Genomic DNA, 14370 nt, shown 5'->3' with positions numbered 1-14370 from the left:
CTAATTTCTTCAATCAAATTTAGGGTGGCATGTGATACTATTGAACATATCATAGCCAGCTAACAATGTTTAGAATAGTTTCCCATTGATAAGAAATAAAAAGTACCCTCAGTTATGGTTACAAACATCTGTTTGTTTATGTCAGATCACAGTATTCATTGTAATTTTTTCATTCCAGAATGCTTACTATAAAGCACAGGTGTCAAAGTCGGTCCTCGAGGGCCGCAATCCAATCTGGTTTTCAGGATTTCCCCAATGAATATGCATGAGATCTATTTGCATGAACTGCTTTCATTGTATGCTAATAGATCTCATGCATATTCATTGGGGGAAATCCTGAAAACCCGACTGGATTGCGGCCCTCGAGGAGGGACTTTGACACCCCTGCTATAAAGCAACGTTGCTTATCTATTAGCAAGTAATAAGGCATACAAGTGGGGTAATCTTATCCATTGGCAACTGGACAAAACGGTTCTCCCAGAGTTCAGAAATAGTGTAAAGTTCTGAGCATGTGTGGTCTTTCTCAAGCGAAAAGGTCTACTCATCTCCTGAGTTAGTTCCAAAGTTGTAGAAAGGGAAAAATACAACTCTTAGGGATGTGGATAGGATTTTGTGCCTTCTCAATCCTGCAGTCTATGGGAAACACCTGTTACAGGTGTAATGGATTTCTCAGATGATGAGGCTGAGAGATACCCCAGAGGCTGGTGCACAAATAAGTTATGTAGAGTCTTTAGATAAAATAACCTCAATTTTTTCAAAACTTTCTCTCCCCATGCACACAGACAATTAAAGGGTCTCCTACTGGCAGGCTTAAATGTTAATAGCATTAGATAGGCATAGTAAATTCAAAAGCAGAAACATAGCTGGAAGACTGCTTTTAATTCTGTACAAAAAAATCCCATTTACTGAGCTCTCCAATAATGTATAAATATATGCAAAAGAAGGAATGGTAAAAAGCAATAAGACAAAGAACAAAGTACGGTAAAAGGAAAAAAAAGAGGAACTAGGAGCATTAACTCTAACAAATATTAGGATCCAAAATTAACACGGGTGTTTAGTCAGCAAACCATTATTTCAAAGAGATGTACCTTTAACATCCAGAAAAAAAAAAAAATCTTAATTGAGTGCCTCATAGAAAACATAACAATTATTTTGTAAGGAAATTATATATTTGCATGGGAATCTCATTTGAAAAATAGCATCTAAAGTAGTAGCAACCTGCTTTAATTCAACATATTATCTTCTTCTTAATTGAGTTCACTGAGGGCTCCTTTTATCAAGGCGTGCTACGGAGGTTAGCGCGTCGGACATTTCATCACGTGCTAACCCCCGCGGCAAGCCTAAAAACTAATGCCTCGTCAATGGAGGCGTTAGCGACTAGCGCGGCAGGCGGTTGAACGCGTGGTATTCCGCATGTTAACCGCCTACCGCACCTTGATAAAAGGAGCCCTTAGACACACCTAAGAAGACAGAAATCTTTCCTCCATGGAAACTTGTGTCTCTAGCCCAGTGGAATAATTTCAATATTGCCTCTTTGTCCTGTAGAAACACAAATGAAACTAACAATGTGTTTCTGTATTTTATTTAGGAGATTCCAATATGGCCAAAACATCTCATGAAACAGATCTTTCCTCAGACCTGTTCCTTTGAGGCAAATAGTATATTTTTTGTATTGTTCCAAGATATCCTGAAATTGTAATCAGAAAATTGATAAATAAGGCCCAAATTCTGAAACCAGCGCCTAATGTTAAGCACCTATTTTGGAAGCACCCAACTAGATAAGCGCCTATCTAAATTGAATAACAAGCTCAATTAAGCTTTTTAATCAGCAATAATTGAAGCTTAGGTGCCTATCAAGAAAGAGCGATTCTGTAATAAGGCGCCTCTAAAAATTTAGGCAGCCTTAAAAAAAAAATAGGCGCTATGCATGTTAGGCGTGGGTGTGGCTTCATGTTAGGCGCCTTGTTACAGAATCGCTGCTCTTAAGCGTGCTTAAGCGCTCACATGGCTGCCTAACTTTTAGTTGTGCCTAGAGCTGGCCTATTCATTGGGCACCTCCAAAATAGGTGCCGCTCAGCGTGATTCACTAAACAGCACCCAATTTTATTTGAATCGAACTGAACGGTGCCTACTTCGGCGCCTAACTTTTGGCCACTTCTTATAGAATTTGCCCCTAAGTCTTTTGCAGACTGAATATCAGCCTAAGGAAAATTAAGAAATCTTAGGTTAAGACGCCGATAATAATTCTCCAAGTTCTCAATCTTTCTTACCAGTACACTCTTATCATGGCCAGTAGTAGACATTGTTGATTTCAACTCAGCTGTAGATTTTTCCAAAGTATCCATTTTAGAAGCCTGCAAATTCAGTTTACCTTCAACTTCTTGCAGCTTATTCATAGAAGATAAAGAAACTGTTACAAATGAAGTGTAAACTTTATGCAGATTTTCAACTGCTGACCTAAGATCCTCATGTGTTACCACCACAGGTTTTTCCAGTGGCTGTGGAGAACTCACCACATTCAATATAGAAATCTGATGATTCTCCTTGGGTAGAGTCTTCCAGTCTCTGGTCACCTTTGGGGCCCTGCTCCAAACCAACAAATCCAACACTGGGGGATTTAGTATAGAATTAATTCTGCTGGATTTCGATTGTGCATCCTTGCTCACATCTCTGGGCAACATCCTGGGCTCCTCCGTTGGATGCAGCTGTTGTACAACAAGAGCCCCAGGTTGTGGAGGGGTCTCTGGACCTCTTGGGCTAAGGGATAAATCGATTGCCAGGTCAGGGCTGTACTCAATGAAAGAGGGACTGCAAAATTGGTTATGGGGGTCTGTATGCCTACAACTTATAGGCATAAGCTACAAAAAGAAAATTCTCAAGAGGAAATAATGCCACAGGAGCTGCCAATCTTTAAAAAAAAAAAACCACAGAACCCTGTATAGAAAAAATGATAGGATCTAAACACAAAAAATTATTCTTTCAAAAAATAGACCCACCAGCAGATCATAAACTTATCATTCTATATAACTAATCACTCTAAATTAAAGCATGTGAGATAGGTCCTCAGTATTCACAACTCATATCCAAGAAAATCCTGTTCCCCGAGTTGTAAGCTCATAATAATCCAGCAGGGTAAATCAAGCATGAAACATCCTTGGACCTTGTGCTGTATGTGCATATAAATCAACATAGCAATGAAAAATCAAAATAATATAATATGATCTTCTCCAAGTGAGTGTTCTCTTGTAATTATTCAAATCATAACATCAGGGAGAGGTCCAACCCCCTAATAGACATCCCCTTATGCATTGAGGTAAAGTCATAGATAACTCATTAATTAAACAAAGTTGTACTTATCTCCAAAAGTGTTGTTGGTTTACAAGTCAAGAACGTGCTGTGTGTTCAAAGGCTCTACAGAGCTCTGTTTTGGAGGCACAAGCCTCCTTCTTCAGGAGCAAATGCACTGAAGAGAGACTGTAGACAGGGCAGGATTAATTCTTTGAGGGCCCCTAGGCATACAAGTATACTGGGGCTCCCCTGCCCCACCCACACCCCGCCCCATTTATCTGCTTTCTTATTCACTTCTATTTCTTTTTTTTAAATTCAAAACAAACAAAGATTAGCATACAAGTGCACAGTTTTTCTTCTATGCAACCCCCAAACATCTCTGAACAAATCCCCCTTCCTTCCGTTCCCACCTACTTACCCAGGACATTAACTCTGAACCCTTTCAATACGTATATACTGTAAAAGTGTTCAACTATATTGTAAAGCAGTAATACGGTACTATCTAAAATATAAGTCTATATTAATAAACAAGTTTACAACGTCTCTCAACTGCCTCACTCTACGTCAATCAACTGTAACCCATATGTAGGTATAAACAACCAAATCTGTAACTCCTCTAGTATGTTCCACTCCATGTATGTTAATATGTAACGAAACAACAAGGCAAGCAGTCCACCAAAGAATCCAACATGAAACAAAAGAAGATCAGCAGAAAATAAGGAGATTCAAATCAGGTTTATTAAAGGTGCTCCCAAGAACCATGCCCGATGCATTTCGCCAAACAAGGCTAGTCAATGCTATCAAAAAACCATGTCTTTCATACACAAAGAACACAAAGACACCCTCACCCAGTATGGAATAAGTAATCACAAACTAAAAATAGAAATACAGTGGAACCTTGGTTTACGAGCATAATTTGTTCCAGAAGCATACTCGTAAACCAAATTGCTCATATATCAAAGCGAGTTTCCCCATAGGAAGTAAGGGAAACTCTCTTGATTCGTTCCCCCCCCCCCCCGAGAACCGGCATCATGGCTCCCCCCCCGGGAACTGGCATCGCCCACCCCCACCCCCCCCGCACGAACCAGCATCCTCTGACTGCCCGCCCAAACAGAAGCCTTACCCCATCTGGCACCGGCATCGGCACACAGTCCACAGGACGTGCCAATGCACGAAGATCCTGCCTCTTGCCTGGGCCTTGAGCATCTGCGCATGCTCAAGGCCTTCTGGCTCTCACTTTCTCCAAGATTCTCAGATATTTCCACCCCATCCCCTATGCTCTGGCATCCCTCTCTTCTCCTTTCTTTCCTTCCCACCGCACGGTTTGGTATCTTCCCTTCCCTGATTCTCTGGCATCTCCACATCAACACGAGGGCATCCATGGAAAATCAGGGGAGGGACATTGCATGGCGACACCAGGAAATACTTCTTCACCGAGAGGGTGGTGGATCGATGGAATGGTCTTCCGATACAGGTGATTGAGGCCAGCAGTGTGCCTGATTTTAAAGCTAAATGGGATCGAATGGTGAGTTCTCTTCGCAAAGGGAGGTAGGGGAGGGTCATTGGTGTGGGCAGACTTGATGGGCCTTGGCCCTTATCTGCCGTCACTTTCTATGTTTCTATGTTTCTCTCCTTTCCTTTTCTTCCATCTCCCCCTCCCCCTCCATGCTCTGACATCTCCTCCTCCCTTTCCCCCTTCCTTTTTCCTTGGTCTGTCATAACTTCCTACTTCCCTCCATGCCCTGGCATCTCTTCCTCCCTCCCTTCCTTCCAAGCCCTGACATCTCCTTTCATTCCATACCTCATCTTCCTTCTCCCTCTCTTTCTCCCTCCAGTTGGGTGCAGCAAGTCTCTCTCCCTCTGCTCCCTTTCCTCCTTCTGTCACCCAAGGCCTGGTATCCTTCTGTCACCCAAGGCCTGGTAGCATTCACAATTCGCCTTCTTCTCTGTTGAGTCCTGCCTTCATGGAAACAGGAAGTAGGCAGGACCCGGTAGAGAGAAAGGCCTGAAGCCAGCAACAGCAGCGAATTGTAAATGATGTTGCTAGCCAAAGACGTTCATGATGCCAGGCTGAGCACCCAGGGCAGACTGCTACTCTCCCCTCCCCCTGACCCAACCCTCCTATTTCTCCCTCCCTCCCATCATGGCACTCTAAACAGCACTGCAGCACTCTAAGAAAATTGCTTTGCGGCTTTCTCCTGCCAGTGATTCCCTCTGACGTGTCACTGCTGACGTCCAGTAATCCATCAAGTCAACCATTTTGACAAATTAAGAAGTTTATTATGAAAATGGCGGAAGCACTGATAAAAAAAAACATCTTGAAAGAAACGAACTTCTTATAACCAGCCAACATGGTTTCTGAAAGGGGAGATCGTGCCTAACGAACTTATTGCACTTCTTCGAAGGAATTAACAAACAGATGGACAGAGGAGACCCCATAGACATCATATATCTAGATTTCCAAAAAGCCTTTGACAAGGTACCCCATGAACGCCTGCTTCAGAAATGAAGAACCATGGGGTGGAAGGAGACGTACATAGATGGATCAGAAACTGGTTGGTGGGCAGGAAACAGAGGGTAGGAGTAAAGGGCCACTACTTGGACTGGAGGAGGGTCACGAGTGGTGTCCCGCAGGGCTCAGGGCTCAGGCCGCTGCTATTTAATATATTCATAAATGATCTAGAAACAGGGACGAAGTGTGAGATAATAAAATTTGCGGACGTCACCAAACTATTTAGTGGAGCTCGGACTAAAGAGGACTGCGAAGAATTGCAAAGGGACTTGAACAAACTAGGGGAATGGGCAACGAGATGGCAGATGAAGTTCAACGTTGAGAAATGTAAAGTATTACATGTGGGAAGCAGAAACCCGAGGTACAACTATACGATTGGAGAGATGTTATTAAATGAGAGTACCCAAGAAAGGGACTTGGGGGTAATGGTGGACATGAAAATGAAGCCGACGGCACAGTGTGCAGCGGCCGCTAAGAGAGTGAATAGAATGCTAGGTATAATCAAGAAGGGTATTACTACCAGAATGAAAGAAGTTATCCTGCCATTGTATCGGGCGATGGTGCGTCTGCATCTGGAGTACAGCGTCCAATATTGGTCGCTGTACCTTAAGAAGGATATGGCGTTACTCGAGAGGGTTCAGAGGAGAGCGACACGTCTGATAAAAGGTATGGAAAACCTTTCATACGCTGAGAGATTGGAAAAACTGGAGCTCCTTTCCCTGGAGAAGAAGAGACTTAGAGGGGATATGATAGAGACTTATAAGATCTTGAAGGGCATAGAGAGAGTAGAGAGGGACAGATTCTTCAAACTTTTGAAAAATAAAAGAACAAGAGGGCATTCGGAAAAGTTGAAAGGGGACAGATTCAAAACGAATGCTAGGAAGTTCTTCTTTACCCAACGGGTGGTGGACACCTGGAATGCGCTTCCAGAGGGTGTAATAGGGCAGAGTACGGTACTGGGGTTCAAGAAAGGATTGGACAAATTCCTGCTGGAAAAGGGGATAGAGGGGTATGGATAGAGGATTACTGCACAGGTCCTGGACCTCAGGTCTGGCCCAGCAGAGGCATTGCTTATGTTCTTAATAAAATCAAAATCTTCTCTAATACTAAAGTTAATGGGGAGATGGCTGGTGATGAAGAAGTTGTCTCATAAACTAGTAAAATGTCATCAGCATAGAAAAAAATTAAATACCTTGCTCCTGAATTATAAGAGCCAATGGACTAAGAAAAATATTAAAAAGAAGGGGGAGCAAGAACTGAACCCTGGGTACAACACAGGTAATAGAAAAATCATTTGATTGTTCATTTGAAAAAGAAACATGGAAATAACAATCACTTAAAAATGATTTAAACCAAGAGTAAACAGAATCAGTAATTCCAATATGCAGAAGTCGCAAAAGCAGAATAGAATAATCAACCATATCAAAAGCACTGAGAAGATCCAAAGATATCAATAATGTAATGTTACCCAAAGCAGAATGAAGATGATTTAATACCCGATGCAACAGTCCCACCGCCATCCCCCCCCCCACACACACACACATGCCCGTGCCTCCGACAATCCCCGCTCTCTCCCCTTTACTTAGATGGCGGGCATTCCCCTCCCCGGTGCATCGAAAGTAAGGCAATGACAGCTCAGACCTGTCGGTAAATTTTGGCTGCAAATGTGACACAAAGAGGTTAGAGAATCACTCGATGATTAGAGAATCGCTCAGAGTGATCATTTTAATATTAACAACCCTGTTGTACTACATTTGCATGGTAATATCGGAGACTTTTAGAAAACTCAGAAAAGACATTGGTAAGCCGTTTTGATAATCCACTGCTAAAATACATGCACGTTAAACCGGCTGGAACTGGTCTAGTGAACATATTAAAAGATTTTAGTTTTGAGATTTTGCCCCTGAGAGGGAGAACAGAGGAAGCAGGGGGGAGGAGTGGGGGGGGGTTAGCCTGCCTTTATAGGCTTGAGTCTTGTTCTAAAAATAATATCTATTGCTGTTAAGTACTCATCTTAACATATTTTCCAGTATCTTTCTTCTGTTCATAATTTGGAAAATGTTTGAAACAATGGCTCTCAATTAACAAGATTCCCTTAAGAATCTGTCTTTAGCGCATCTGTTGAAGCTCCAGCGCAGTGATGGATATTCCCAGTACTATGCCAAAGGTTCTTTGTTAATCTCAAGTACTGGTATTTTAGAAGTCATTTAGTGGCATTCTAATGTATTTTCTGGGACTGAATAGCCAGGAGCCTTTAGTCTATCTGCACTGATACTCCCAGGATCAGATTACTTAATATAATATCCCAGAGTCCTTTGCTGACACTCTAGTTAGATCATCTCACATGCTAACAAGCAGCATTTAGTAATGTAAGACTTACAGATGTAACCCATGCATCAGGATACATGTTCTGCTATCCTTTGAGAATATCTGCTACAGGTAACTGATTTTTCATTAATCTTGCTGCTGCACAAAAATAAATTCTACGAACAGAGGCCCAGATTCTATAAATGGTACCGTTGTTGTTATCCGGCTAAGAAATGGCTGCTGATCATTTGTCAGTCATGCAATGGCGACGTTTTAGAATTGCAGCTTCGTGAAAAGTAGGAGCCAGAAATGTAGGCCAGGGTTTTCAAGGCCTATATTTCCGGTGCCTATCTTTCAAGTGAATCATGGCTACGGAGGTGCTTTACAATGCCTAATGCCACTTCCAGCATTAGCCATGCCTACAGTGGTGTTAGGTATCATAAAACGCCTCTGTAGCTGTGATGCAGGTGCTGGCTTTTTTTAAATCATGATTTGCACTTAAGTTAGGCACCGGTAGGGCATCTACCTGTGCCTAACTTAAGGTGCCATTTATAGAATACGAGCCAAACTGCCTATACTGACTTTTCATATAACTCTAAACTGCCCACAAGATTCAGTAAGCAACCTAGTTGTCTGTCAACAGACTGCAATGGACTAACATCAGACAACTAGCAGAGTGGTTTTCAACTCATTCCAAGTAGATTGCCTGGCTACTTGAATTTTCAGGATATCCAGACTGAATATGCATGAGATATTTGCATACAACGGAGACAGTCACGCACATATTCAATCTGGATGTCCTGAAACCCCCGAATGGCCAGACATTCATTGAGGAAAATCCACAATGAATATGCATACAACCAAATTTGTACTCATTGCAATATGCAAAATTCCCTCTGGATATCCAGAAAATCCGACAGATGGGTCCCAAGTACAAGTTTTGAAAGTATGAACAATCTGGGCTTGGAAGCAAAGCGCACTGTCGTTACGGAGAAGGCAAGGCACGCTCATAAAAAGAACTCCTTTCCAGTGTCGTCCTATGATGTCAGTACTGGACGTCCCATTTACAGCTCCGCGCTGCAAAGTGAACGTCGGAGCACATGAAGCCTGAACGACTGCCTCTCCTTCCCTCGTCACCGCCCCTCCAACTCGCCAACCCCAATCAGCATAAAACACATAACCCGGTAGGCACAGACTTCTGTTCAGCAGACCAGCAAACAAAGAAGGACTGAAAATGATTCGAAACCGTACCATGCAACACCAGAACAAATGTAAAATCATTTTCTGTCCTCCATCATGACACTTTGCGCGCCCTGCAGCTTTATCTCACTGCTAGTATTGTTATTCTGTTTTTCGGGTGGGGGGGGGGGGGTTCAGTTCAGCAAATTTATTGAATTTTCATTTAAAACAAGTTACAAGAAGAGAAAACAGGGCTTTCCAAAGAAAGCACAAGAATATGCAATACCAGTAAACATTTAAGTGCAGATCAAATAATGTCTTCTGTTATTTTTTATATGTTTTAATTTGGGATACACGTGGAAAAACTGTCATGCCAATAAAGTTATCCGAGTCCTGAATCCGACGGACAGCCGTGGCCCAATCGAGCCACGCTGACGCGACACTCCAGACGTCCGACGTCGGCGTGCAGATGACGCGCCCGTCTGAATCGCCTGGCAGCGGCGTAGCGGAGCGCGCGGGGCCGAGGTTGAGCTGTTCTCGTTCGATGGTGCTGAGGCCCGCTCTGGGCTGCAGTGGGTTTGGCTGCGGCGATGGACTTGTTCGGAGATTTACGGCGGATGAACAAGCGGCAGGTGTGTCCCTCAAATGAGGTGCTTTCGCCTTTGATAAGAAAACCCGTATTTTGTGCTGTAGGTAAATGGATTAAATCTCCCCCCTCCCCGTTAAGACCGCTAAAAAGGTCACAGCACAAAATCGGTCTATTTAAAAATATGGGGGAGAGGAGGCTTTTTTTGACCCCTCTCAATGCTATCAGCTAAGCCCACTGATCAAGTTCCGACCACTTAGCGACCCCTTTGCCACCCGATTTTCCTCCGACCCGATTCACTAACCTCTGTCCCGATCATCCTCCAATCCGTGCATGCGAATGAGGGGGAACGGCATTCAAATGTAGGCAGGCAGTGATTCACAAGAAAAAAACTGGGCTGGCCGAGCTGCAAACAAGCGACTGCTGGGGACCATTGGTTCAATGGTTTCTGATTGCATATCCTGCTCTCTGCCCCGCCTCTCCTGCCCTTCCCCGCTGTGCAAGGCCGTGGTTTTAACCCGCGGGTTTAAAGCGGGTTAAAACCACGGGCTGCGCAAAGTTAAAATAAGTAAAATTTAGCTCTGCCGGGCACGAAGGGCCAGTGCATGTGTAGACCATCTACAGATGGTCTGCGCATGCGTTGGGATCGCTATAGTGCGATCCAGGCAGGCGGTTGGGGGCATGAGGACGATTCTTGTATTAGCCTCCCCCCCCCGGACACGGATTGGATCCGATCCGTGCCCTTAGTGAATCTAGGCCTAAGTGGTCCTGTGCGTTGCATGCTTTGCAAGACTGGTGCAATGGTATTAGATATCCTAGGCGTAACTCAGGGCTCCTTTTATCAAGCCGTGCATGACGTTTCATCACGCGCTGGCCAAAAACTACCGCCTGCTCAAGAGGAGGCAGTAGCGGCTAGCGGTTTAATGTGCATTAAACTGCTAGCGTGGCTTGATGAAAGGAGCCCTCAGTCTTGCCCTCTTTCCTATAAACCTTTGATAATTAAACAGAACCAATCATGATCATTCCAATATATATACTTTCCAGAATAATCCTGTAAGAATGCATCATCAAGCATCATACTTTTCAGTACTGAAGTTTGTTCCGTGTGTATCAAAAAATACTTGTGTGTGTGTGTGTATATATATATATATATATATATATATACACACACAAAAAAACAAACAAAATAAGGGTGATTTCCAAAAGTTGTGTACCCCATCTGTATACTGTCATTTCTAACCCTGCCTCCAAGTAAAGTTATATTCTTTTGATTTTTAGAGTTAGTGGGGTTTCATATCTTATTGAATTGCCTTGATTGCAACTGCTCTTTACTATCCTCCAGAAGCTCTGACCACCCTAGGCAACAGCAGAGTTTGCCTAATGGCTAAGCCAGCACCAATGCCTCATTTTGGGGTCCTTTTGCTAAGGTGTGCTAATGGATTTAGCATACACTAACAAATTAGTATTCGTTAAGTGCTAAGTAGCCCATAGGTATACAGTGCATTTAGCACACTTTAGTAAAAGGATTCGTTTGAAAGGAGAAATGTTCATTTATACCTGCAGTGAAGTGCGAGACTTGTATTTCTAGAGGCAAATTAAGCAAGGGAATACATACACAAAATCAGGAACAAACAGATTACACTTATTGATCGTGTGTCTATCAACTCTAAAGGCAGCCATTCTGTGAATTGGCTTCCTGCTTTTTCAGAATATTAGTGCAAAGCAAACCCACATTGCTATACCTAAAAGAAGGCACACCCATTTATGCTAAGTCAGTGGCAGGCATAGGAAGACATGCCTACATTGTCAATCAACATGCATATTGATAGTATTCATAAGCAGTATGTGTTGATGGTTGATAGTACTCCCATATGCCCTACCCCCCATTTTTTTAAGACACTTTTGGTCACTGACCTATCAACCTGGCCTTTACTACCTACTTTGGACACGACTGGGTGAGGCAGCAGCCAGATAAGTTCTATAAACTATATTTCTGCCCCTCCTTCTCTTTCTTTCCATTCTTCCTTCCTTATGAATTATGTAGTTCTTTTCTTTTCTATTCTAATGTAAACTGCCCTGAAGAGCCCATCCCAGGTGATATATCAGATTTGAAGGAACCTGAAACTTTTCAAATCCATGCTGAGCCACTTAAGCCTGAGCTTACAGAATAGCACTTTGGACAGGCGTACTCATAAGTGGCATTGATTCTGCACGTATGCACTTCAGTCACGCTAAATGCAGGCGTGAATTGTCCTCCACATAAGTTGTGGAGCAGGAGGGGTGAGGCAGGGTTGGAGGCTTTGAAATCTATTTTGGTTCTGCTGATACAATTTTACTAACACTCTGCTTTGTAAAAGTTAACTAGAGAAAATATTTATTAAACTTACATTTTAGCTAACTAGACTGCATGGATTTTTGTAGTTGTGTAAGAAGAATTTTTAAAAAATGATTATTTCTCCAGCAAACGTGTTTAAATCATAAAGAACTGCTCCATTAGAGGAAAAATATGTATTAAGTGACTATGGGGTTGTTTTACTAAGCTGATGTGCACTTAACACACCAAGAATAGCCTAACGTGTAACTAACTAGAGTTCCATGTTGGTTTTGGCATGTGCTAACTCCGCAGAATTTTTTTTTGTAGTTATTTTTTTAGAGGGGGTTTGTTGGGGGTGGAAAGCAGGTGTTAACGCAGGTGTTAACGCGCATGGTTAACGTAGGAACCCTTACCACGTCCTAAATAAGTGGTAGTAAATGCTCCTGTGGTAATTTTTTTAAATGGCTGCAAACTAATGTTAACAGCGTAAGGCTATTAATAAAAATGATAGAAAAAAAGTGTTTTATTATCGCCATGGTAAGAATAGCCTTAACATGCAAGAAAGACCTTTGTAAGGGTGTGTTGAGGCCAATTTTTACTGCAGCTTGGTATAAAGGACCCCTGTATGATGAGAGAGAGAACCCCCCTCAAGGATATTTCCCTATAGAGGCAGTGGAGAATGCCTTCTAATTCGGGGGACGGGGGGGTTTGCAAACTTTGCTCTCAGCTCCCAACTCTCTGTTTCTTCTCTCAGGCCCAGGATTAGATCCCTTCTCTAACCCCTATTCCCAGTTTCTGTGTTATCACCAAGACCCTTCTGTCACCCTTATCCTCTTCCAGGCTAAGCCTCCTTCCAGCATCAACTTTTACCTCAGACCCATCTCCCTCCCCCCATAATTCAGCATCTGCCTCTCTTTCTTCTCCTGCCTCCAACCTCTCTTCCCCGCCCTTCCGCATCGCTAGACATTTCATTTGCAGAAAGGTGCAAGGATGTTTTATTGTTTGTTGAGACATGAAGCAAACAGACCACTTTTAACAGTGAGTTCTACCTGCAGCATGTATAGCTTTATTGTTTATTAAAATATTTTTATTACGCTACATCTACAGTTCTGAGCGGATTACAAATAATATAAATAATCTCAATTTAAGGCACATTAAGAAAAACTTCCCTCTCTGTCTCGGATGGGCTCACAATAGCCTATGCTAACTAGTACTTTGTTGAGGGAGGGGACAGAGAGACATGTGGTAGTCCTGGTGGGATATGCTCTTTTTGTGGCTTTAGGACTGTCCATGCAAGCAGAGTGGCGTCAGTGTTCTTTTTGAGACTGGAGGGGGAGTGGTTGTGCACTGCACCGCATTCTTGAGGCATTTGTTTTCCATAATGAATGATAACAGATTAGAGCAGGGGGCAACCAGAAAGAAACATTCCCCCCCCCACACACACACACGGAGACATTAGAAACCTGGCCAAAAGGACCTTATTTTACCTGGATTCTACTTCACTTGTTTATAAAATTGCATTGTGTTATAATTGAAGTACTTTAATTGTTTTCAGTTTTGTACTCTGTGTAATGACTGAACTTTGACCTTTGATATTTTATTTAGGGCTCCTTTTACGAAGGTGCGCTAGGGCCTTAACGTGCGGAATAGCGCGCGCTAAATTGCCGCACGCGCTAGCCACTACCGCCTCCTTTTGAGTAGGCGGTAGATTTTTGGCTAGCATGCGCTATACCGTGCGTTAATCAAGTTTCAAGTTTATTATCAAATTTGATTAATCGCCTATTCCAAATTCTAGGCGATGTACAAATAATTAAAATTACAGAGTGCGTGCGATAAAACCGCTAGCGCACCTTCATAAAAGGAGCCCTTAATTTTAAATGTACTATAAAATCACCCTTATTGATCATGTGCCTATTAACCTCTAAATAGTGTATGCTTAATACAGTAAATATAATAACATAAATACAACAAAATATTAAAACAATTAAAATACCCTATCTTCTCTGCACCACCTTACACTTGTTCAGTTTTAACTGCCTCCTTCATCCCACTTATCTGTAAATGGTGGGGTGTAATTTTATAAAAGGGCAGCTATTGAAAAATGTAAAAAAAAAATGTGTATTTATGGTATGCCTGTTACATATATGTGTATGTGCATTTAGACTTCTAAATTCATTCCATGTA

At 42.5% G+C, this 14370-nt stretch overlaps 1 protein-coding gene across 2 annotated transcripts in view; it reads left to right on the top strand.

Annotated features, from left to right (window-relative positions):
• Positions 1 to 9713: 9713 nt before the first annotated feature.
• Positions 9714 to 14370, top strand: part of SEC11C (SEC11 homolog C, signal peptidase complex subunit) — a 46165-nt gene continuing 41508 nt past the window's right edge. Inside the window, exon 1 of one of the 2 annotated variants that reach the window (XM_033933559.1) lies at positions 9714 to 9936. In XM_033933559.1, coding sequence (XP_033789450.1) covers positions 9877 to 9936 — 60 coding nt within the window. In that variant the 5' untranslated portion in view covers positions 9714 to 9876. The remainder of the gene's footprint in view (positions 9937 to 14370) is intronic. The other variant, XM_033933566.1, reaches the window with a different exon arrangement.

This window comes from Geotrypetes seraphini, chromosome 1 (genome assembly GCF_902459505.1).
Source record: "Geotrypetes seraphini chromosome 1, aGeoSer1.1, whole genome shotgun sequence".
NCBI classification, from domain to species: domain Eukaryota; kingdom Metazoa; phylum Chordata; class Amphibia; order Gymnophiona; family Dermophiidae; genus Geotrypetes; species Geotrypetes seraphini.
Note: the sequence above shows the minus strand (reverse complement) of the source record. Positions and strands in the feature narration are given on the sequence as shown.